The 16,266-nt window shown below is 42.0% G+C and overlaps 1 protein-coding gene across 2 annotated transcripts in view; it reads left to right on the forward strand.

Moving 5' to 3' along the window:
• The window catches only part of SLC24A5 (solute carrier family 24 member 5), a 19,292-nt gene continuing 3,026 nt past the window's right edge, over positions 1 to 16,266 (forward strand). Inside the window, exons 1-8 of one of the 2 annotated variants that reach the window (XM_038418474.2) lie at positions 1 to 542; positions 1,573 to 1,752; positions 8,018 to 8,101; positions 8,198 to 8,301; positions 8,613 to 8,713; positions 10,019 to 10,302; positions 11,059 to 11,265; positions 15,892 to 15,993. In XM_038418474.2, coding sequence (XP_038274402.1) covers positions 401 to 542; positions 1,573 to 1,752; positions 8,018 to 8,101; positions 8,198 to 8,301; positions 8,613 to 8,713; positions 10,019 to 10,302; positions 11,059 to 11,265; positions 15,892 to 15,993 — 1,204 coding nt within the window. In that variant the 5' untranslated portion in view covers positions 1 to 400. The remainder of the gene's footprint in view (positions 543 to 1,572; positions 1,753 to 8,017; positions 8,102 to 8,197; positions 8,302 to 8,612; positions 8,714 to 10,018; positions 10,303 to 11,058; positions 11,266 to 15,891; positions 15,994 to 16,266) is intronic. The other variant, XM_038418475.2, reaches the window with a different exon arrangement.

A 16,266-nucleotide genomic window follows, 5' to 3' on the forward strand; every position in this document is an offset into this window, starting at 1 on the left:
GATGGGGGCGGGGGGGGAGCCCTAGCTATGGCTTGTATCTACCGCTGGCAGCGGCTGCCTGGGCTAAGGGGACTCCAGCCCGAGTCCCGGCTCGTTGCCGAACCGTGGGGCGGGGAGCAGCCACCCCGCGGGACTAGCGAGGCCCCGAAACTCAGCCCCAGCGTGGTGCGCCTCCCGTTCGGGCCCGGACCGGCAGCCTGAGGGCCGGGGCGCCAGCAGCACTGGCGGGAGAGCGAGCCCGGGTCTGCGGCAGGAGGCGAGCTCCCCACCCCCAGCCTCCGCGCCGCGGCGCGGCGCGCCCGGGGGAAGCCGCCAAAACCGCCCCCTCACATGATCCCGCCGGCCTCCTAATCCCCTCTGCGCCTCCCCGGCCGCCCAGTGCGAGGCTGAGGCCGGCGCGATGAAGGGAGGCTGCGGCCAGGGCTGGAGGAACCGGGCAAGAGGCGGCCGGGCAGCCTCCGTCCTGCTGCTCCTGGGGGCTCTGGCCGCCTTTCACCTGCCTCGCAGGGGCGCTGCCGCCCAGCGGCTCCGCGGGGGCACAGGTAGGCTGGGGGGGGCGCGGAGCGTCAGCCGGCCGCGCTCCGGAGCCCCCCCGGTGCGCCAGGGGACCCCGCAGGAAAGGGGCGCTGGGTGGGAACAGCGCAGGAGCCACAGGACTAGCCCTCGCATGGGCCGCTCGGTTTACGGGCTTTTCAGCTACTCAATCGGGGATGCACCCAGGGGCCGGGCAGGAAGCGTTGGGATCTTTCTTGTCGCACTAGAGTCGTTGCTAAGAAAGGCAAATTTATTCAACTATTTCAGTGTGGGCCTAAGTTTTCTCCCCTTCCTTCGCTGGCTGGTTTCTTCCCCGGCGGTTGGAAGGGAGCCGTTTATTTCTTTTGCCGGAATAACTCCAGCCTGACCTGTAGGTGATTGGAAAATGTCTACGTCTAAGCAAACCGTCCAGGGCAAGACATGGTACCCACCCGAGTTTTTTGCCTCTCTGGCGTCTTATCTGGTCGTCAGAGTTGTACTGGAAACCCTGGGATACCTTAACATGGGTTGCTCTAAAAAGAAAAGGAGGACTTGTGGCACCTTAGAGACTAACACATTTATTAGAGCATAAGCTTTCGTGAGCTACAGCTCACTTCATCGGGAAGGGAGCTGTAGCTCACGGAAGCTTATGCTCTAATAAATGTGTTAGTCTCTAAGGTGCCACAAGTCCTCCTTTTCTTTTTGCGACTACAGACTAACACGGCTGCTACTCTGAAATCATTGGTTGCTCTAGAAAGGGATGTGTGTCAAAGGCTCATTAGACAAAGGGTTGGAAACAAGTTTGGGTTGCTGGCTTTCCACAGTGCAGGTTGCACCGAGTTGTGTGCAGGAGGGAAACATTGACAATATCTCTATACCATTACGTGTACTGCAACAGTTTCGGTCTGGGGCTTCCAAAAATTAAGAACAAATCATTTAAAATGAGTTCTTATATTCCACCTAGCCAGAATTCCATTGAAGATATCCTCAAAACTTTTGTAGCTGGGGGAGAAGACCATGTTTGATAATATGCACAAGACCTTTGTATTCTCTTTTCAGAAAATAAAACACAATGTATTCCCTCTCCCTCATCGGAATTTCCTGATGCATTTTTTACACAACAGGAGAGAGAAGATGGGGGGATCATTATCTATTTCATAATTATCCTTTACATGTTTATGGCTGTATCCATTGTGTGTGATGATTACTTCCTTCCTTCTCTAGAGATCATTAGTGAATGTAAGTTATTTTTTAAGTCCTAGTAATCATTTCTGTAAAATTGAACAAGATTATTCTCTTGGCAGAGTTTCATACTATGAGTGCACCTTAGAAATAAGGGCAGAAAGTTCAACATTCAATATTTAGCTTAGCTGGGAAACAATGTACAGAGAGAGTGGGCTTATGGCTGGTAAACTACAGGAGTGTAGGAGATGTGATATTGACATCGACGCTTAACACTAAAAAGAAAAATATTTTCAATAAAGTGATTTAACTTTAAAGTGATTTTAGAAATGAAAGTACCAGATGTTCTAGACTAAGGCAGATAAACTTTTCTGCAGGAACCAGTGTCCTGGGAAAAGCTAACAAAACACACACTAGTACCAATAGGATTCCTCTTGTATACATCATGTTGATAAATTGGAGTGTTCAGAAAACACCCACGGAATGATTAAAGGATTAGAAAACATTAGAAAGACTCAAGAAATTCAATATATTTTAGTTTGATCAAATAGGTAGTTACAGGGTGATTTGCTAACAATCCAAGTATCTACATGGGGAACAAAAATGTGTAGTACACTTTGCTTGTTACATTGAAGAATACAGTAACAATATCTTAGACAAATTCAGACTCTAAATAAAGATGCATATTGTAATCGGGTAATTAACCATTGAAACAATTTACCCAGGGATGTAGGGGAATCTCCATCACTAGAAGTTTTTAAATCTAGATTGGATTTTTTCTAAAAGGTTTCCTCTAGTTCAAGCAGGAATTAATTCAGGGAAGTCCTAAGACTGGTTTTACGCAGGTCAGGCTAGCTGATCAACACTCCCTGCCGGCTTTATCATCCCACATGCAGCAGGACAGAAGGGCAGGTGCACACATTTGCTTTCTCTCTATCTACAGTAGATATCTCCTAGCTAAGTGCCTATATACTAAGATGCTGGGTGCATTCAAAATATCTTACTTAAAATCAGTTTAAGCAGTGGGGGGAACAAAAGGTGTTAACTTGTTAGAATCATAAATAATTTACCTATTAAATAACCTGACAATTTCCAAGAGCATAAGGACACAATGTTAAGAACAGTGGTGACCTCTTCTACCAAACGTATGTGCTAGTGGAAACAATGGGAGTTTTGCCATAAAAGCTAGTGGTAAACTTAGCCCTAAAGTTTCCTTCGTCCCCATACAATGTGGTTTAAAACCAAAAACCGTTCATTAAGAGAGACAATTGCTGGGTAAAATGCCCAATCCTGAGTGGGCTGGTAACTTCGTGTTTTGTTATGCTTAACGGGATCTTAAGCTGCTTAACTAAGGCCATGTCTACACTACCACTTATGTCAGCAAAATTTACATCATTCAGGGATGTGAAAAAAACCACCCCCGAGGACATAATTTCACTCGCAAAAGTGATTGTGTGCACAACACTATGTTGGCAGGAGAGTGTCTCCCGCTGGTATAGCTACCACTGTGTGTGGAGGTGGTTTTATTACGTGGATGAGAGAGCTCTCTGCCATTGGCATAGAATGGCTACACAAGTGATCTTACAGCAGCGCAGCTGCAGCGGTATAGCTGTGCCACTGTAAACTTACTAGTGTAGACATGGCTTAAGCCTTACACAATATATCCATGAAGCAAGTAGTACTATACCCATTTTACAAATGGATTCAGCAAGTAAGTGAAGCAGGAACTAATTGTCAGCTTTATGCTTCACTGAGTTGCTGATGCTTGACTTGGAGTGTATTTTCCTCACAACAGAAGATACAAACAAGTAACATCTAGAACATTAATGAACTTGGATTTAAATCTGACTTTACATTTTTCACCCACAAATAAAGGTCCCAATCCTACAAGTTTATAAATCTTGTGCACTTATATTAGAGCAAAAACTATTTCAACACTTAAAACCTATGGACCAGTCTTTAGAAAAGTTTATAAATGAAAGAAAAGGAGTACTTGTGGCACCTTAGAGACTAACAAATTTATTTGAGCATAAGCTTTTGTAAGCTACAGCTCACTTCATTGGATGCATTCAGTGGAAAATACAGTGGGGAGATATTTACACACACACACACACACACACACACACACACACACACACACACACACACACACACACACACACACACACACACACACACACACACACACAGAGAGAGAGAGAGAGAACATGAAACAATGGATTTTATCATACACGCTGTAAGGAGAGTGATCACTTAAGATAAGCTATTACCAGTAGGAAGGGGGGGGAAGGAGGAAAACCTTTTATGGTGACAATCAAGGTGGGCCATTTCCCGCAGTTAACAAGAACGTCTGAGGAACAGTGGGGGGGTAGGGTGGGGGGGAAAAATAACATGGGGAAATAGTTTTACTTTGTGTAATGACCCATCCACTCCCAGTTCTATTCAAGCCTAAGTTAATTGTATCCAGTTTGTAAATTAATTCCAATTCAGCAGTCTCTCGGAGTCTGTTTTTGAAGTTTTTTTTGTTGAAGGATAGCCACTCTCAGGTCTGTAATCGAGTGGCCGGAGAGATTGAAGTGTTCTCCGACTGGTTTTTGAATGTTTGTAATTCTTGACGTCAGATTTGTGTCCATTTATTCTTTTATGTAGAGACTGTCCAGTTTGACCAATGTACATGATAGAGGGGCATTGCTGGCACATGATGGCATATCACATTGGTAGATGTGGAGGTGAACAAGCCTCTGATAGTGTGGCTGATGTGATTAGGCCCTATGATGGTGTCCCCTGAATAGATATGTGGACACAGTTGGCAACGGGCTTTGTTGCAAGGATAGGTTCCTGGGTTAGTGGTTCTGTTGTGTGATGTGTGGTTGCTGGTGAGTATTTGCTTCAGGTAGGGGGGATGTCTGTAAGCAAGGATTGGCCTGTCTCCCAAGATCTGTGAGAGTGATGGGTCATCCTTCAGGATAGGTTGTAGATCCTTGATGATGCGTTGGAGACGTTTTAGTTGGGGGTTGAAGGTGATGGCTAGTGGGGTTCTGTTATTTTCTTGGTTGGGCCTGTCCTGTAGCAGGTGACTTCTGGGTACTCTTCTGGCTCTGTCAATCTGTTTCTTCACTTCAGCAGGTGGGTATTGTAGTTGTAAGAATGCATGATAGAGATCTTGTAGGTGTTTGTCTCTGTCTGAGGGGTTGGAGCAAATGCGGTTATATCGTAGAGCTTGGCTGTAGACAATGGATTCTGTGGTGTGATCTGGATGAAAACTAGAGGCATGTAGGTAGGAATAGCGGTCAGTAGGTTTCTGGTATAGGGTGGTGTTTATGTGACCATCGTTTATTAGCACCGTAGTGTCCAGGAAGTGGATCTCTTGTGTGGACTGGTCCAGGCTGAGGTTGATGGTGGGATGGAAATTTTTGAAATCATGGTGGAATTCCTCAAGGGCTTCTTTTCCATGGGTCCAGATCATGAAGATGTCATCAATGTAGCGCAAGTAGAGTAGGGGCATTAGGGGATGAGAGCTGAGGAAGCGTTGTTCTAAGTCAGCCATAAAAATGTTGGCATACTGTGGGGCCATGCGGGTACCCATCACCGTGCCGCTGATTTGAAGGTATACATTGTCCCCAAATGTGAAATAGTCATAGGTGAGAACAAAGTCACAGAGTTCAGCCACCAGGTTAGCCATGACATTATCGGGGATACTGTTCCTGACGGCTTGTAGTCCATCTTTGTGTGGAATGTTGGTGTAGAGGGCTTCTACATCCATAGCAGCCAGGATGGTGTTTTTAGGAAGATCACCAATGGATTGTAGTTTCCTCAGGAAGTCAGTGGTGTCTTGAAGATAGCTGGGAGTGCTGGTAGAGTAGGGCCTGAGGAGGGATTCTATATAGCCAGACAATCCTGCTGTCAGGGTGCCAATGCCTGAGATGATGGGGCATCCAGGATTTCCAGGTTTATGGAATTTGGGTAGCAGATAGAATACCCCAGTTCGGGGTTCCAGGGGTGTGTCTGTGCAGATTTGTTCTTGTGCTTTTTCAGGGAGTTTCTTGAGCAAATGGTGTAGTTTCTTTTGGTAACCCTCAGTGGGATCAGAGGGCAATGGCTTGTAGAAAGTGGTGTTGGAGAGCTACCTAGTAGCCTCTTGTTCATATTCTGACCTATTCATGATTATGACAGCACCTCCTTTGTCAGCCTTTTTGATTATGATGTCTGAGTTGTTTCTGAGGCTGTGGACGGCATTGTGTTCTGCACGGCTGAGGTTATGGGGAAAGTGATGCTGCTTTTACACAATTTCAGCCCGTGCACGTTGGCGGAAGCACTCTATGTAGAAGTCCAGTCTGGTGTTTCGACCTTAAGGAGGAGTCCACCCAGAATCCTTCTTTTTGTAGTGTTGATAGGAAGGTCTCTGTGGGTTAGTATGTTGTTCAGAGGTGTGTTGGAAATATTCCTTGAGTCGGAGACATCGAAAATAGAATTCTAGGTCACCACAGAACTGTATCATGTTCATGGGGGTGGAGGGGCAAAAGGAGAGGCCCCAAGATAGGACAGATTCTTCTGCTGGGCTAAGAGTATAGTTGGATAGATTAACAATATTGCTGGGTGGGTTAAGGGAACCACTGTTGTGGCCCCTTGTGGCATGTAGTAGTTTAGTGTCCTTTTTCTTTTGTAGAGAAGCAAAGTGTGTGTTGTAAATGGCTTGTCTAATTTTTGTAAAGTCCAGCCACGAGGAAGTTTGTGTGGAAGGTTGGTTCTTTATGAGAGTATCCAGTTTTGAGAGCTCATTCTTAATCTTTCCCTGTTTGCTGTAGAGGATGTTGATCAGGTGGTTCCGCAGTTTCTTTGAGAGTGTGTAGCACAAGCTGTCAGCATAATCTGTGTGGTATGTAGATTGTAATGGATTTTTTATCTTCTGTCCTTTTGGTATGATGTCCATCTGTTTGCATTTGGAGAGGAAGATGATGTCTGTCTGTATCTGTACAAGTTTTTTAATGAAGTTGATGCATTCTTACAACTACAATACCCACCTGCTGAAGTGAAGAAACAGATTGACAGAGCCAGAAGAGTACCCAGAAGTCACCTACCACAGGACAGGCCCAACCAAGAAAATCACAGAACACCACTGGTCATCACCTTCAGCCCCCAACTAAAACCTCTCGAATGCATCATCAAGGATCTACAACCTATCCTGAAGGATGACCCATCACTCTCACAGATCTTGGGAGACAAGCCAATCCTTGCTTACAGACAGCCCCCCAATCTGAAGCAAATACTCACCAGCAACCACACACCACACAACAGAACCACTAACCCAGGAACCTATCCTTGCAACAAAGCCCGTTGCCAACTGTGTCCACATATCTATTCAGGGGACACCATCATAGGGCCTAATCACATCAGCCACACTATCAGAGGCTTGTTCACCTGCACATCTACCAATGTGATATATGCCATGTGCCAGCAATGCCTCTCTGAAATGTACATTGGCCAAACTGGACAGTCTCTATGTAAAAGAATAAATGGACACAAATCAGACGTCAAGAATTATAACATTCAAAAAACAGTCGAAGAACACTTCAATCTCTCCGGTCACTCGATTACAGACCTGAGAGTGGCTATCCTTTAACAAAAAAAACTTCAAAAACAGACTCCAACGAGAGACTGCTGAATTGGAATTTAATTTACAAACTGGATACAATTAACTTATGCTTGAATAGAGACTGGGAGCGGATGGGTCATTACACAAAGAAACTATTTCCCCATGTTATTTCTCCCCCCTCCCCCGCCGTTCCTTAGACGTTCTTGTCAACTGCTGGAAATGGCCCACCTTGATTATCACCACAAAAAGGTTTTCCTCCTCCCCCCCCTTGCTGGTAATAGCTCATCTTAAGTGATCACTCTCCTTACAGAGTGTATGATAAAACCCATTGTTTCATGTTCTCTGTGTGTGTGTGTGTATATAAATCTCCCCACTGTATTTTCCACTGAATGCATCCGATGAAGTGAGCTGTAGCTCACGAAAGCTTATGCTCAAATAAATTTGTTAGTCTCTAAGGTGCCACAAGTACTCCTTTTCTTTTTGCGAATACAGACTAACACGGCTGCTACTCTGAAACCTGTCTTTATAAATGAAGTTCTTTGTTTGAATGTCAGTAAGACAACTGTTAAAGGTCTCCAAGCATCTGTGTTATAGCTTATTCTGTAACCAATAAATGAATTCTTCTGCTAAGAATACAAGGAGCTACTTTTTTCACATTAATTGTAAGTAGTGTGTATAGATCAGAGGTGTAACTTTTGTTTAATAATAATTATTTTATTCCATCTTCAGCCCTTGACCTCTCTCAGGATGTTGCTGGAGCAACTTTTATGGCAGCTGGTAGCTCTGCTCCTGAATTGGTCACTGCTTTTCTAGGTAAAACAAACAATTGTTTAACAATTCAGAATATATAATCTCCCCTCCTCCCAAAAAAGTGGAAATTAACTATGTTAAACACTGTTTTGCTTACAGGGGTATTCGTGACAAAGGGAGACATTGGAGTTAGCACCATCCTTGGATCTGCAATCTATAACCTTCTCGGTATCTGTGCAGCTTGTGGATTGTTATCTAGTGTGGTACGTAAAACACGGATATAATTTGGCTCTCTTTAGAACCAAATGATGGTAACTTCCTATGATTTACTGACAAAAGTCAAAGCAAGTTTAGTATGATAATAGTTCAATTTATTACTCAGTAGCAAAACAGAATGTAATCAATCAGCAGATAACTCCCCAATAAAATTTTTTTTAATTACTTTTGAGTTACTATATTTAAATCATTTCCTAAGAACCAAGTTAGTCACATATCAATACAGAAACATTAAGGCAGCATGTACAGTAGTTGGTGAAAGAACAACAAATTTGAAAAAGTAATTTGTGTCCTGCAGGTTTTGAGGCTGTCTTGTTGGCCACTGTTTAGAGACTGTTTGGCATATGCAATTAGTGCCGCAGCAGTCCTTGCAATGATATTTGACAGCAGAATTTACTGGTAAGTGCACAATTTGTGTTAAATTCATGTTGACTGGAAATTAGTGAGTGTAAAAATCAAAGTTTATTTTGTCACTTTTTCATCAAGCATTAACCTCAGGTATCCCAATCTGAAGTTCATTGTATTGTACATAGACAAATATGAATATATTGTTGGCTTTAAGAATTGTATATTGAATTCAGTGTTCATGAAGGCTGTTACATTAACCATTCTGCAGGTTCCCGCTTATAAATCTCAACCAGCATAGGCTTCCTTGCACTGCACTTCAAACCTGTTCTGGTGTCCTCTCTCTTGCACAACCATTAGTCTTCATAGTCTATTCCTTTGTTAACCTCTCTTTTGTGACTTGAGACAGTTGTCCACTATCAAATGGACCGAGTAACTCATATGAACTGCTGAACTATCAGATGGTAACTATTTTCAGTCAATATTGACCTCAATTGGATTTGAGCCTATAAGGAGAGGCTTTAGTCTTTAATTACCAATTTCCTGAACCATTCAGCCTCCACTTTTCTTCTTTCCCACAGAAATTAGTCTGCAATATGCATGAGAGCTGAATTTTTAGGTTTTTCTTTAACTGGGTAATGGAAGCACCTACCAACTGTCATTATTCCATGTTCATTATTTAAATACATTGCACTCATTTGGCATTTTTATCTTCAAAGACCATTAAAATCCTCAACATCATTATGAGCTGAGTTAATAAATAGTGGGCTCATTTCTAATATAAAGGGGCGACACTCTATTTAAGTCAATGGAGTTGCACCCATTTGTACCAGAAGAGATTTGGATTAGTTTCTCTTCTTTACAAATACGTTCCTCTGTGTAGCCTTCAGCAAATTAGCTAAACCCAGGAATAGAACTCTGAAGTTCCTGGCTTCTAAGCAGAGCTCAGATCATGCCTTCTGTTGACTAACATAATAGGATTCAATCTTGCAAATGTTTACTCACGAGTAGTTCCATAAGACTATAGAATACTTTCGCAGATCAGTGTTTGTGGGACTGGGGCTGTCGTCTGTTAATCAAATAGCTGTAAAATAAGGAGAAACAGTCTCCAATATGGTATCTATACATAACGTGTGTCCTTGTAAACCAGAAATCTTTGATAATCTGCACCGGGGAAATATGTTTAATTGTTTCTACTTTTTTTCCTTCTGCTGCCAAAGCCAATTAATTATCTCCTTAGTGGGAAGTCACTTAAGTATTACTACGCTAAAACAGCTATTTAAAAAAATCAATTTCTTTTAAAATAACTGAAGGTAAAAATGAGTTGCATTTTTATGTAAAATTCAATTTTTATTCTAGGTATGAAGGTGCTTCCCTGCTGCTGATTTATGGGTTATATATTCTGGTGCTGTGTTTCAATATTAAAATCAATCAATATATTATGAAGAAGTTTAGTCCCTGCTGTACTTGTTTTGCAAAAGCTATGGAAGAAAACACTGAACAGCAGCCATTAATTGGCTGGAAGGAAGAACGTGAACCACTAATTTGTCGACAATCAAGAACTGATAGTGGAATTTTTCATGATGAATCAGACTACTCACAGCTTTCTATAAGTTTATTTGGGCTTGATGAAATTTCTGAAGGTATTAATACAGCCTCTACCAGTCTACGTGTGTTTCTAATTATGGGAGCGGGGGTTGAGTAAATTGTAAGACTAATTTCAAATGGTTTAGACCATGAAAGAATTCTACTTGAGTGTAATACACTACTATTCTTTCTTGGAATCTGACCTTTAGCAAAATCAAAACACAGAGCTGGTTATATAATGTTATCCACTGGAAGAATGCCAGAGCAGTCATTCATTTGAGCCACAGTAGAAGAACTGTGATTGATGGGTAGAGTAACTTTCCTTGAGATTCTTTGAAGTTCATATTTGAAACTTCTCAATAGCTCAGCTGATAGGTCTTTCATTTGATATAACGGCCACTTGCATTAACTGTGTGATACTGGAGTTCTGTGAAACAGGCTGTTTTATAGCCCCAAAAGATGTGCTATAGTATGGATTTGACTAATGCTTCTGAGGCAGGAATTTAAAAAAAAGAAAGTGACAGCCCTGATATGACTAATCAGGTACCTATGGAAAAACTTCATTTAGGCACCTAGTTACTCAGTAAGAAAGCACCAAACAAACCCATTACAAAACAGCTCAGGTTACTCAAGTAAGCAAGAATAACTCAGGTGGCTTTTTCTAGTGACAAAAGGGAAAACTTGTTTGAGATTGTATTTTTGTATGCTTTTGCCCATCATTTTTACAAGTAAAGTCAGGTTATCAGATTATACACAAACATAGCTTCATTATAGGAATAGTTTGAAATGGTTTACCTTTTAATTTCCAACAGATCCTCCAAGTGTCTTCATCATCCCTGAAGCAGATTTTAAAAGAATTCTCTGGGTGTTATCTCTTCCTATTATTACACTACTCTATTTAACCACACCAGACTGCAGAAGACAGTTTTGGAAAAACTGGTTCATGGTGACGTTTTTCATATCAGCTGTGTGGATTTCTGCATTTACATATGTCCTTGTATGGATGGTAACAATAGTTGGTATGTACTTTACTTGCTGCTATATCATGTCAACTGACTCAATCACTGAGGAATGAATGATTTTTCACAATTGGGGAGGGTCAGATCTTAATTCTGTACTCTTCTGAAAAAGCTTAGCCTCAGACTGCATGTTCATAGCTCAAGTTTCTCCCCCACCCACTGCCCCAAAAATGTGGTTAACAAGATAATTCAGCTGTTATTGCTTTGAAAAGGGCTAGTCCAGAACTACCTAAAGACTGCATAGAGACGTTTTCATAGTTAACTTTCTTTCTTGATCTGATATTTCCCTAGAAGAATATTTTCTGGAAATTGAGCTTGGCTGTACCATTGGGCTGCCCCATCAGCCTTCCCAATCTAGGTGATGGGCATCTACTCATTTGGCTATGTAACAATGAATGCATTTGAGAAAAATATTTACAACTTCACTGCTCAAATTGTTCAGAAAATTATGGATTTGTTCTACCGAATGTTAAGATCATAAATAGCATTATCTTAAACTGATTTACCAAGCAGGTATCGAAGTTACCACATTTATCTGCCAAGACTGGAGATAAATGTTCAGTTCCTCTCATACAATGAAGTGAGCTGTAGCTCACGAAAGCTTATGCTCAAATAAATTTGTTAGTCTCTAAAGTGCCACAAGTACTCCTTTTCTTTTTGCGAATACAGACTAACACGGCTGCTACTCTGAAACCATACAAGAGCAGTTATCACTAAACTTTAAACATCATTTCCTTGCAAGCATCAATTAGGAGGCTAAGATCATGGTCATTTAAAGAAATGAATTGATTTTAATACCTTTAGTGACAAGTAAAGGGTTTTAACAAGTTTCAGGTTTGCCTTTTTTGCTGCTCTGATGGGGAGGCTTGAATTGTGTGTGTGTGTGTGTGTGTGTGTGTGTGTGTGAGAGAGAGAGTGAGATTTAAACCTTTAAAAATCATGTGTGTCTAGCAAACTAGGAAAAACTAGAATACTCTGTCAGTCTCATGAACTCACATCTTAAGTGAAGGGGCAGAAGTGTTAAGTCTCTAATGAAGTCATCCTGTCTCCTCAGAGTTTTAGCAACTGGAGTTAAATAGGTGTAAGAGCAAAAAAATATTTCTGAATGCTGACTAAACTGTTTTCCCCCTTTCAGTTGCTCAAACTTTCAGTCACATGGCATAACTTGACTAGTTCTCTAGTCATAGCTTTCAGGGTAGACATGAAATTTCAAATTTTAAGAACAAACCTTAAACTGACAAGCCTTTCAAGCTTTACATCTCAAAAAGCAAAGGGGGATAGGGAAGTTACAACCCTTGCATTTCTTCTTTGTAGCTCACTTTAAGTCTGCCTATGTAGTCTACTAATTCACACCTAAATTTGTTTTGAATTAATTCTAATTGAATGTCTTAAGGAAAAACAATCCTGCCAACAGAGGCTTGTGTAGTTTGATACAACCAAAAGTAAATAACTAGCTGTCAAGTGATCTAGTGTACTGATAGAGGTAATTCAGCACCTACTACATTCACTCATTGTTTATAAAACACATCCTACTCATAACTAGGTAAAAGCAGGTAACTTACTGTAGTGACCTAGGAATCTTTGACAATCTTTCCCATATTGCAGGTGAGAACAATTGCTGATCTGCTAGTTAGAGCCATGACAATGTGAAAGTGGATATGCCAAGGTTTCAAACAGGGTTGGTCTACTCTGAAGTGATTAACAGTGCTATTGGAAGGGGGGGGGGTCTGTGTCTCACTGACTTCAAACTATGTTTGTTCTGTCTACAAGATAAAGCTTTACATAGCCCTACATCTTCATCCTGGGTTCTTTTCATAAATCAGTTTTTGTAAAAGGTAATGCACTAACACCCTATCCTGCCCCTGGACTTCACAGGGTTTGTACCGGTTTAACATACTGGAACTTAATTCTGGTGCATACAAAGAATAGAATCTAGCAAAAACAAAACAAAAAAAACACACCCATTTGATAAATTCATGGAGGATAGGTCTATCAATGGCTATTAGCCAGGATGGGCAGGGATGGTGTCCCTAGCCCATTTGCCAGAAGCTGGGAATAGGCAACAGGGGATGGATCACTTGATTACCTGTTCTGTTCATTCCCTCTGGGGCACCTGGCATTGGCCACTGTTGGAAGACAGGATTCTGGGCAAGATGGACCTTTGGTCTGACCCAGTATGGCCATTCTTATGTTCACATTCCCTATTAGTATGTATTAGCGTGGGGTGGGCAAACTTTTTGGACCGAGGGCCGCAGAGTACAGAAATTGTAGGGCAGGCCATGAATGTTCACAAAATTGGGGGTTGGGGTGTGGGAGAGGGTGAGGGCTCTGGGGGTAGGGCCAGAGTGAAGAGTTCAGGGTGGGGGAGTGAGGGCTCTGGGGTGGGGCTGGGGATGCAGGAGGGTGCTCTGGGCTGGGACTGAGGGGCTCAGAGGGTAGGAGGGGGATCAAGGCTATGGCAGGGGATTGGGGTGCAAGCTCCAGGCAGCGCTTACCTCAAGCAGCTCCCGGAAGCAGCAGCATGTCTCGCTCCAGCTCCTACGTGGAGGCAAATCCAGGAGGCTCTGCGCGCTGCCCCATCTGCAGGCAACGCCCCTGCAGCTCCCATTAGCCGTGGTTCCTGGCCAACGGGAGCTGCGGGGGTGGCGCTTGGGGCAGGGGCAGCATGTGGAGCCCCCTGGCTGCCTCTACACTTAGGAGCCGGAGGGGGACATGCTGCTGTTTCTGGGAGCCATGGCATGTGTGGAGCAGGACAAGTTCCAGCTAGAGGGCTGGATTAAATCATCTGAAGGACCGTATGTGGGCCCCCCCTCCCGGGCAGTAGTTTGCCCACCCCTGTATTAATCTCATCTTTACATTGTCACTTACCAGGCTAGATCTGCACTTCAACTCAAAGCTGATAAAACTATGTAGTGAGGAAAGATCAGACCCACTTCTGTTTAGGTTCCAATCTTACCTTCTAGGGCAAGAAGCTAGCACTTTGTGCCATAGGCTAAGAGATTCATGCTTCAACTCTCCCTTGTCATGCCCATTACTTTTTAGTCTTCTTGGTTTACAAGATGACTTTCTTCCTATACTAATCCCCTAATCTGGGGAAGGAGGGTTTGGATCATTACAAATCCCAGATCAGAATAATTTTCAATCACTTCTAACAGAGAAGCAGCAGGTTTAGATTCCCTGTTTTTAAGTTTTGCCTCTAACTGATCTAAGCCCGTATCTGGCATGCAACTACAGTGCACCTAAATTTACAGACAATCCACTGCATAATTTGGTCTAACAAAATTGCTTATTACGGTTTGTCAAAACCCTTACTATTATGGATGAAAGGCCCACTACAAAAAAAATATGTAGAGGTAGACAATATACTTTTCAGTAAAGTGAATTAAATTAGCCATTAAAAAACAAGTTAAAAGTTTAAACAAAGATCAAATCCTTCAAACCTTCTCCTGAAGTTTTATGAATACTGCATTAGGGAAAACAAATGGAGACAACAGCTGCTTGACAGTAAAATCAAAACTAAAGGTTGCTCAAAGTTAGCCCCAAAAGATAGATTCAAATCCAAGTTAAATAGTTCTAGCTTTAAATTTTAGGTAAGCAACTGAAGCACAAAGATGAAGAGAAGTTAATCCATTTTCAAAGTATTAATGGCTGCTAGCAGAGAAGAAAATAGTGTACTGCTACTGAAGTTAATGTGAGAAAACTAGTATTTACCAGTGGGAAACATAGGCTTCTACATAAGTAAAATATAATTGCAACACTTCTACTTAGCATTTTGCTAAGTATGACTACTAAGACTTGGAAAGTTACATTTTTTGACTGAAGTGAAGTTTCACAGCAATGAATTTGGACAGGACAGTAGTAAGGATTATTTAAAGTCTTTTCATATGTCTCCCCAGGGAGTTCATGTGCTTTTTTCAAGAGTGAATGATTAAAGAGGTTACTGCTTCATGTGACTTCCAGAACTCATGTGATAAAAAGCCCAAAGAACACAAGGGATTAGTCTATTTTCAGCAGTTCAAAAAGCGTCAATGGTCAGAACCTCAAACTTTTACTGTATCTGCAGGAAGTCAGTAATAGCCTTCTACCTCTAGCTGAGTGGGCATATTTATTTTCAAAGCTGAAAACAAAATTCCTCATCATGTTACTGATAGATTTTGGTGTGATAAGACAGGTGCTTGTTCCATTAGTAAATAACCACTGACTAGTAAAAAAAAATTACAAAGAAATCAGTGTAAGATTTCAGTAAAGAAAGTTAAGCTATCCTGAATTCTTACTGGCTCCCTTTTGGAATTTAGAGTAGCAGCCGTGTTAGTCTGTATTCGCAAAAAGAAAAGGAGTACTTGTGGCACCTTAGAGACTAACAAATTTATTAGAACATAAGCTTTCGTGAGCTACAGCTCACTTCATCGGATGCATTTCCGATGAAGTGAGCTGTAGCTCACGAAAGCTTATGCTCTAATAAATTTGTTAGTCTCTAAGGTGCCACAAGTACTCCTTTTCCTTTTGGAATTAGCATACAAATACCAATCCTTTCTTTCTCTGGTAAGCACAGATCCATAGCAGTTTCCTCGGGCCAGACTTCAGCTGTGAAATGTGTTACTCAATATCCTTGTTTATTCACTACAGGTGATACGCTGGCAATTCCAGAAACAGTAATGGGCTTTACATTACTAGCAGCAGGGACAAGCATACCAGACACAGTTGCAAGTGTACTGGTGGCTAGGAAAGGTAAGAATTTCAGTATTCATGCTCACTCAATTAAGAACTTGTTTTCGGAGCTAGGGCAGAGAGATCTCAACATAGATATCTATCTCTGAAATAGAGCCAGTCATAAAGCTACTACTGTTTGAGTGTCTAAAACAAAATTCATTAGTATTATGAATTGAACTGAAGTTCACCTAAAGTCAATTTTGTAGCTTCCAAAATTTAAAGGGGGGGGAGGGAGGGAGGGGAGGAAAGGGTTTGGAAAAGTTTGATTGCTGTTGGACAAGAATTATGACT

Source organism: Dermochelys coriacea, chromosome 10, assembly GCF_009764565.3.
Source record: "Dermochelys coriacea isolate rDerCor1 chromosome 10, rDerCor1.pri.v4, whole genome shotgun sequence".
Lineage (NCBI taxonomy): Eukaryota > Metazoa > Chordata > Testudines > Dermochelyidae > Dermochelys > Dermochelys coriacea.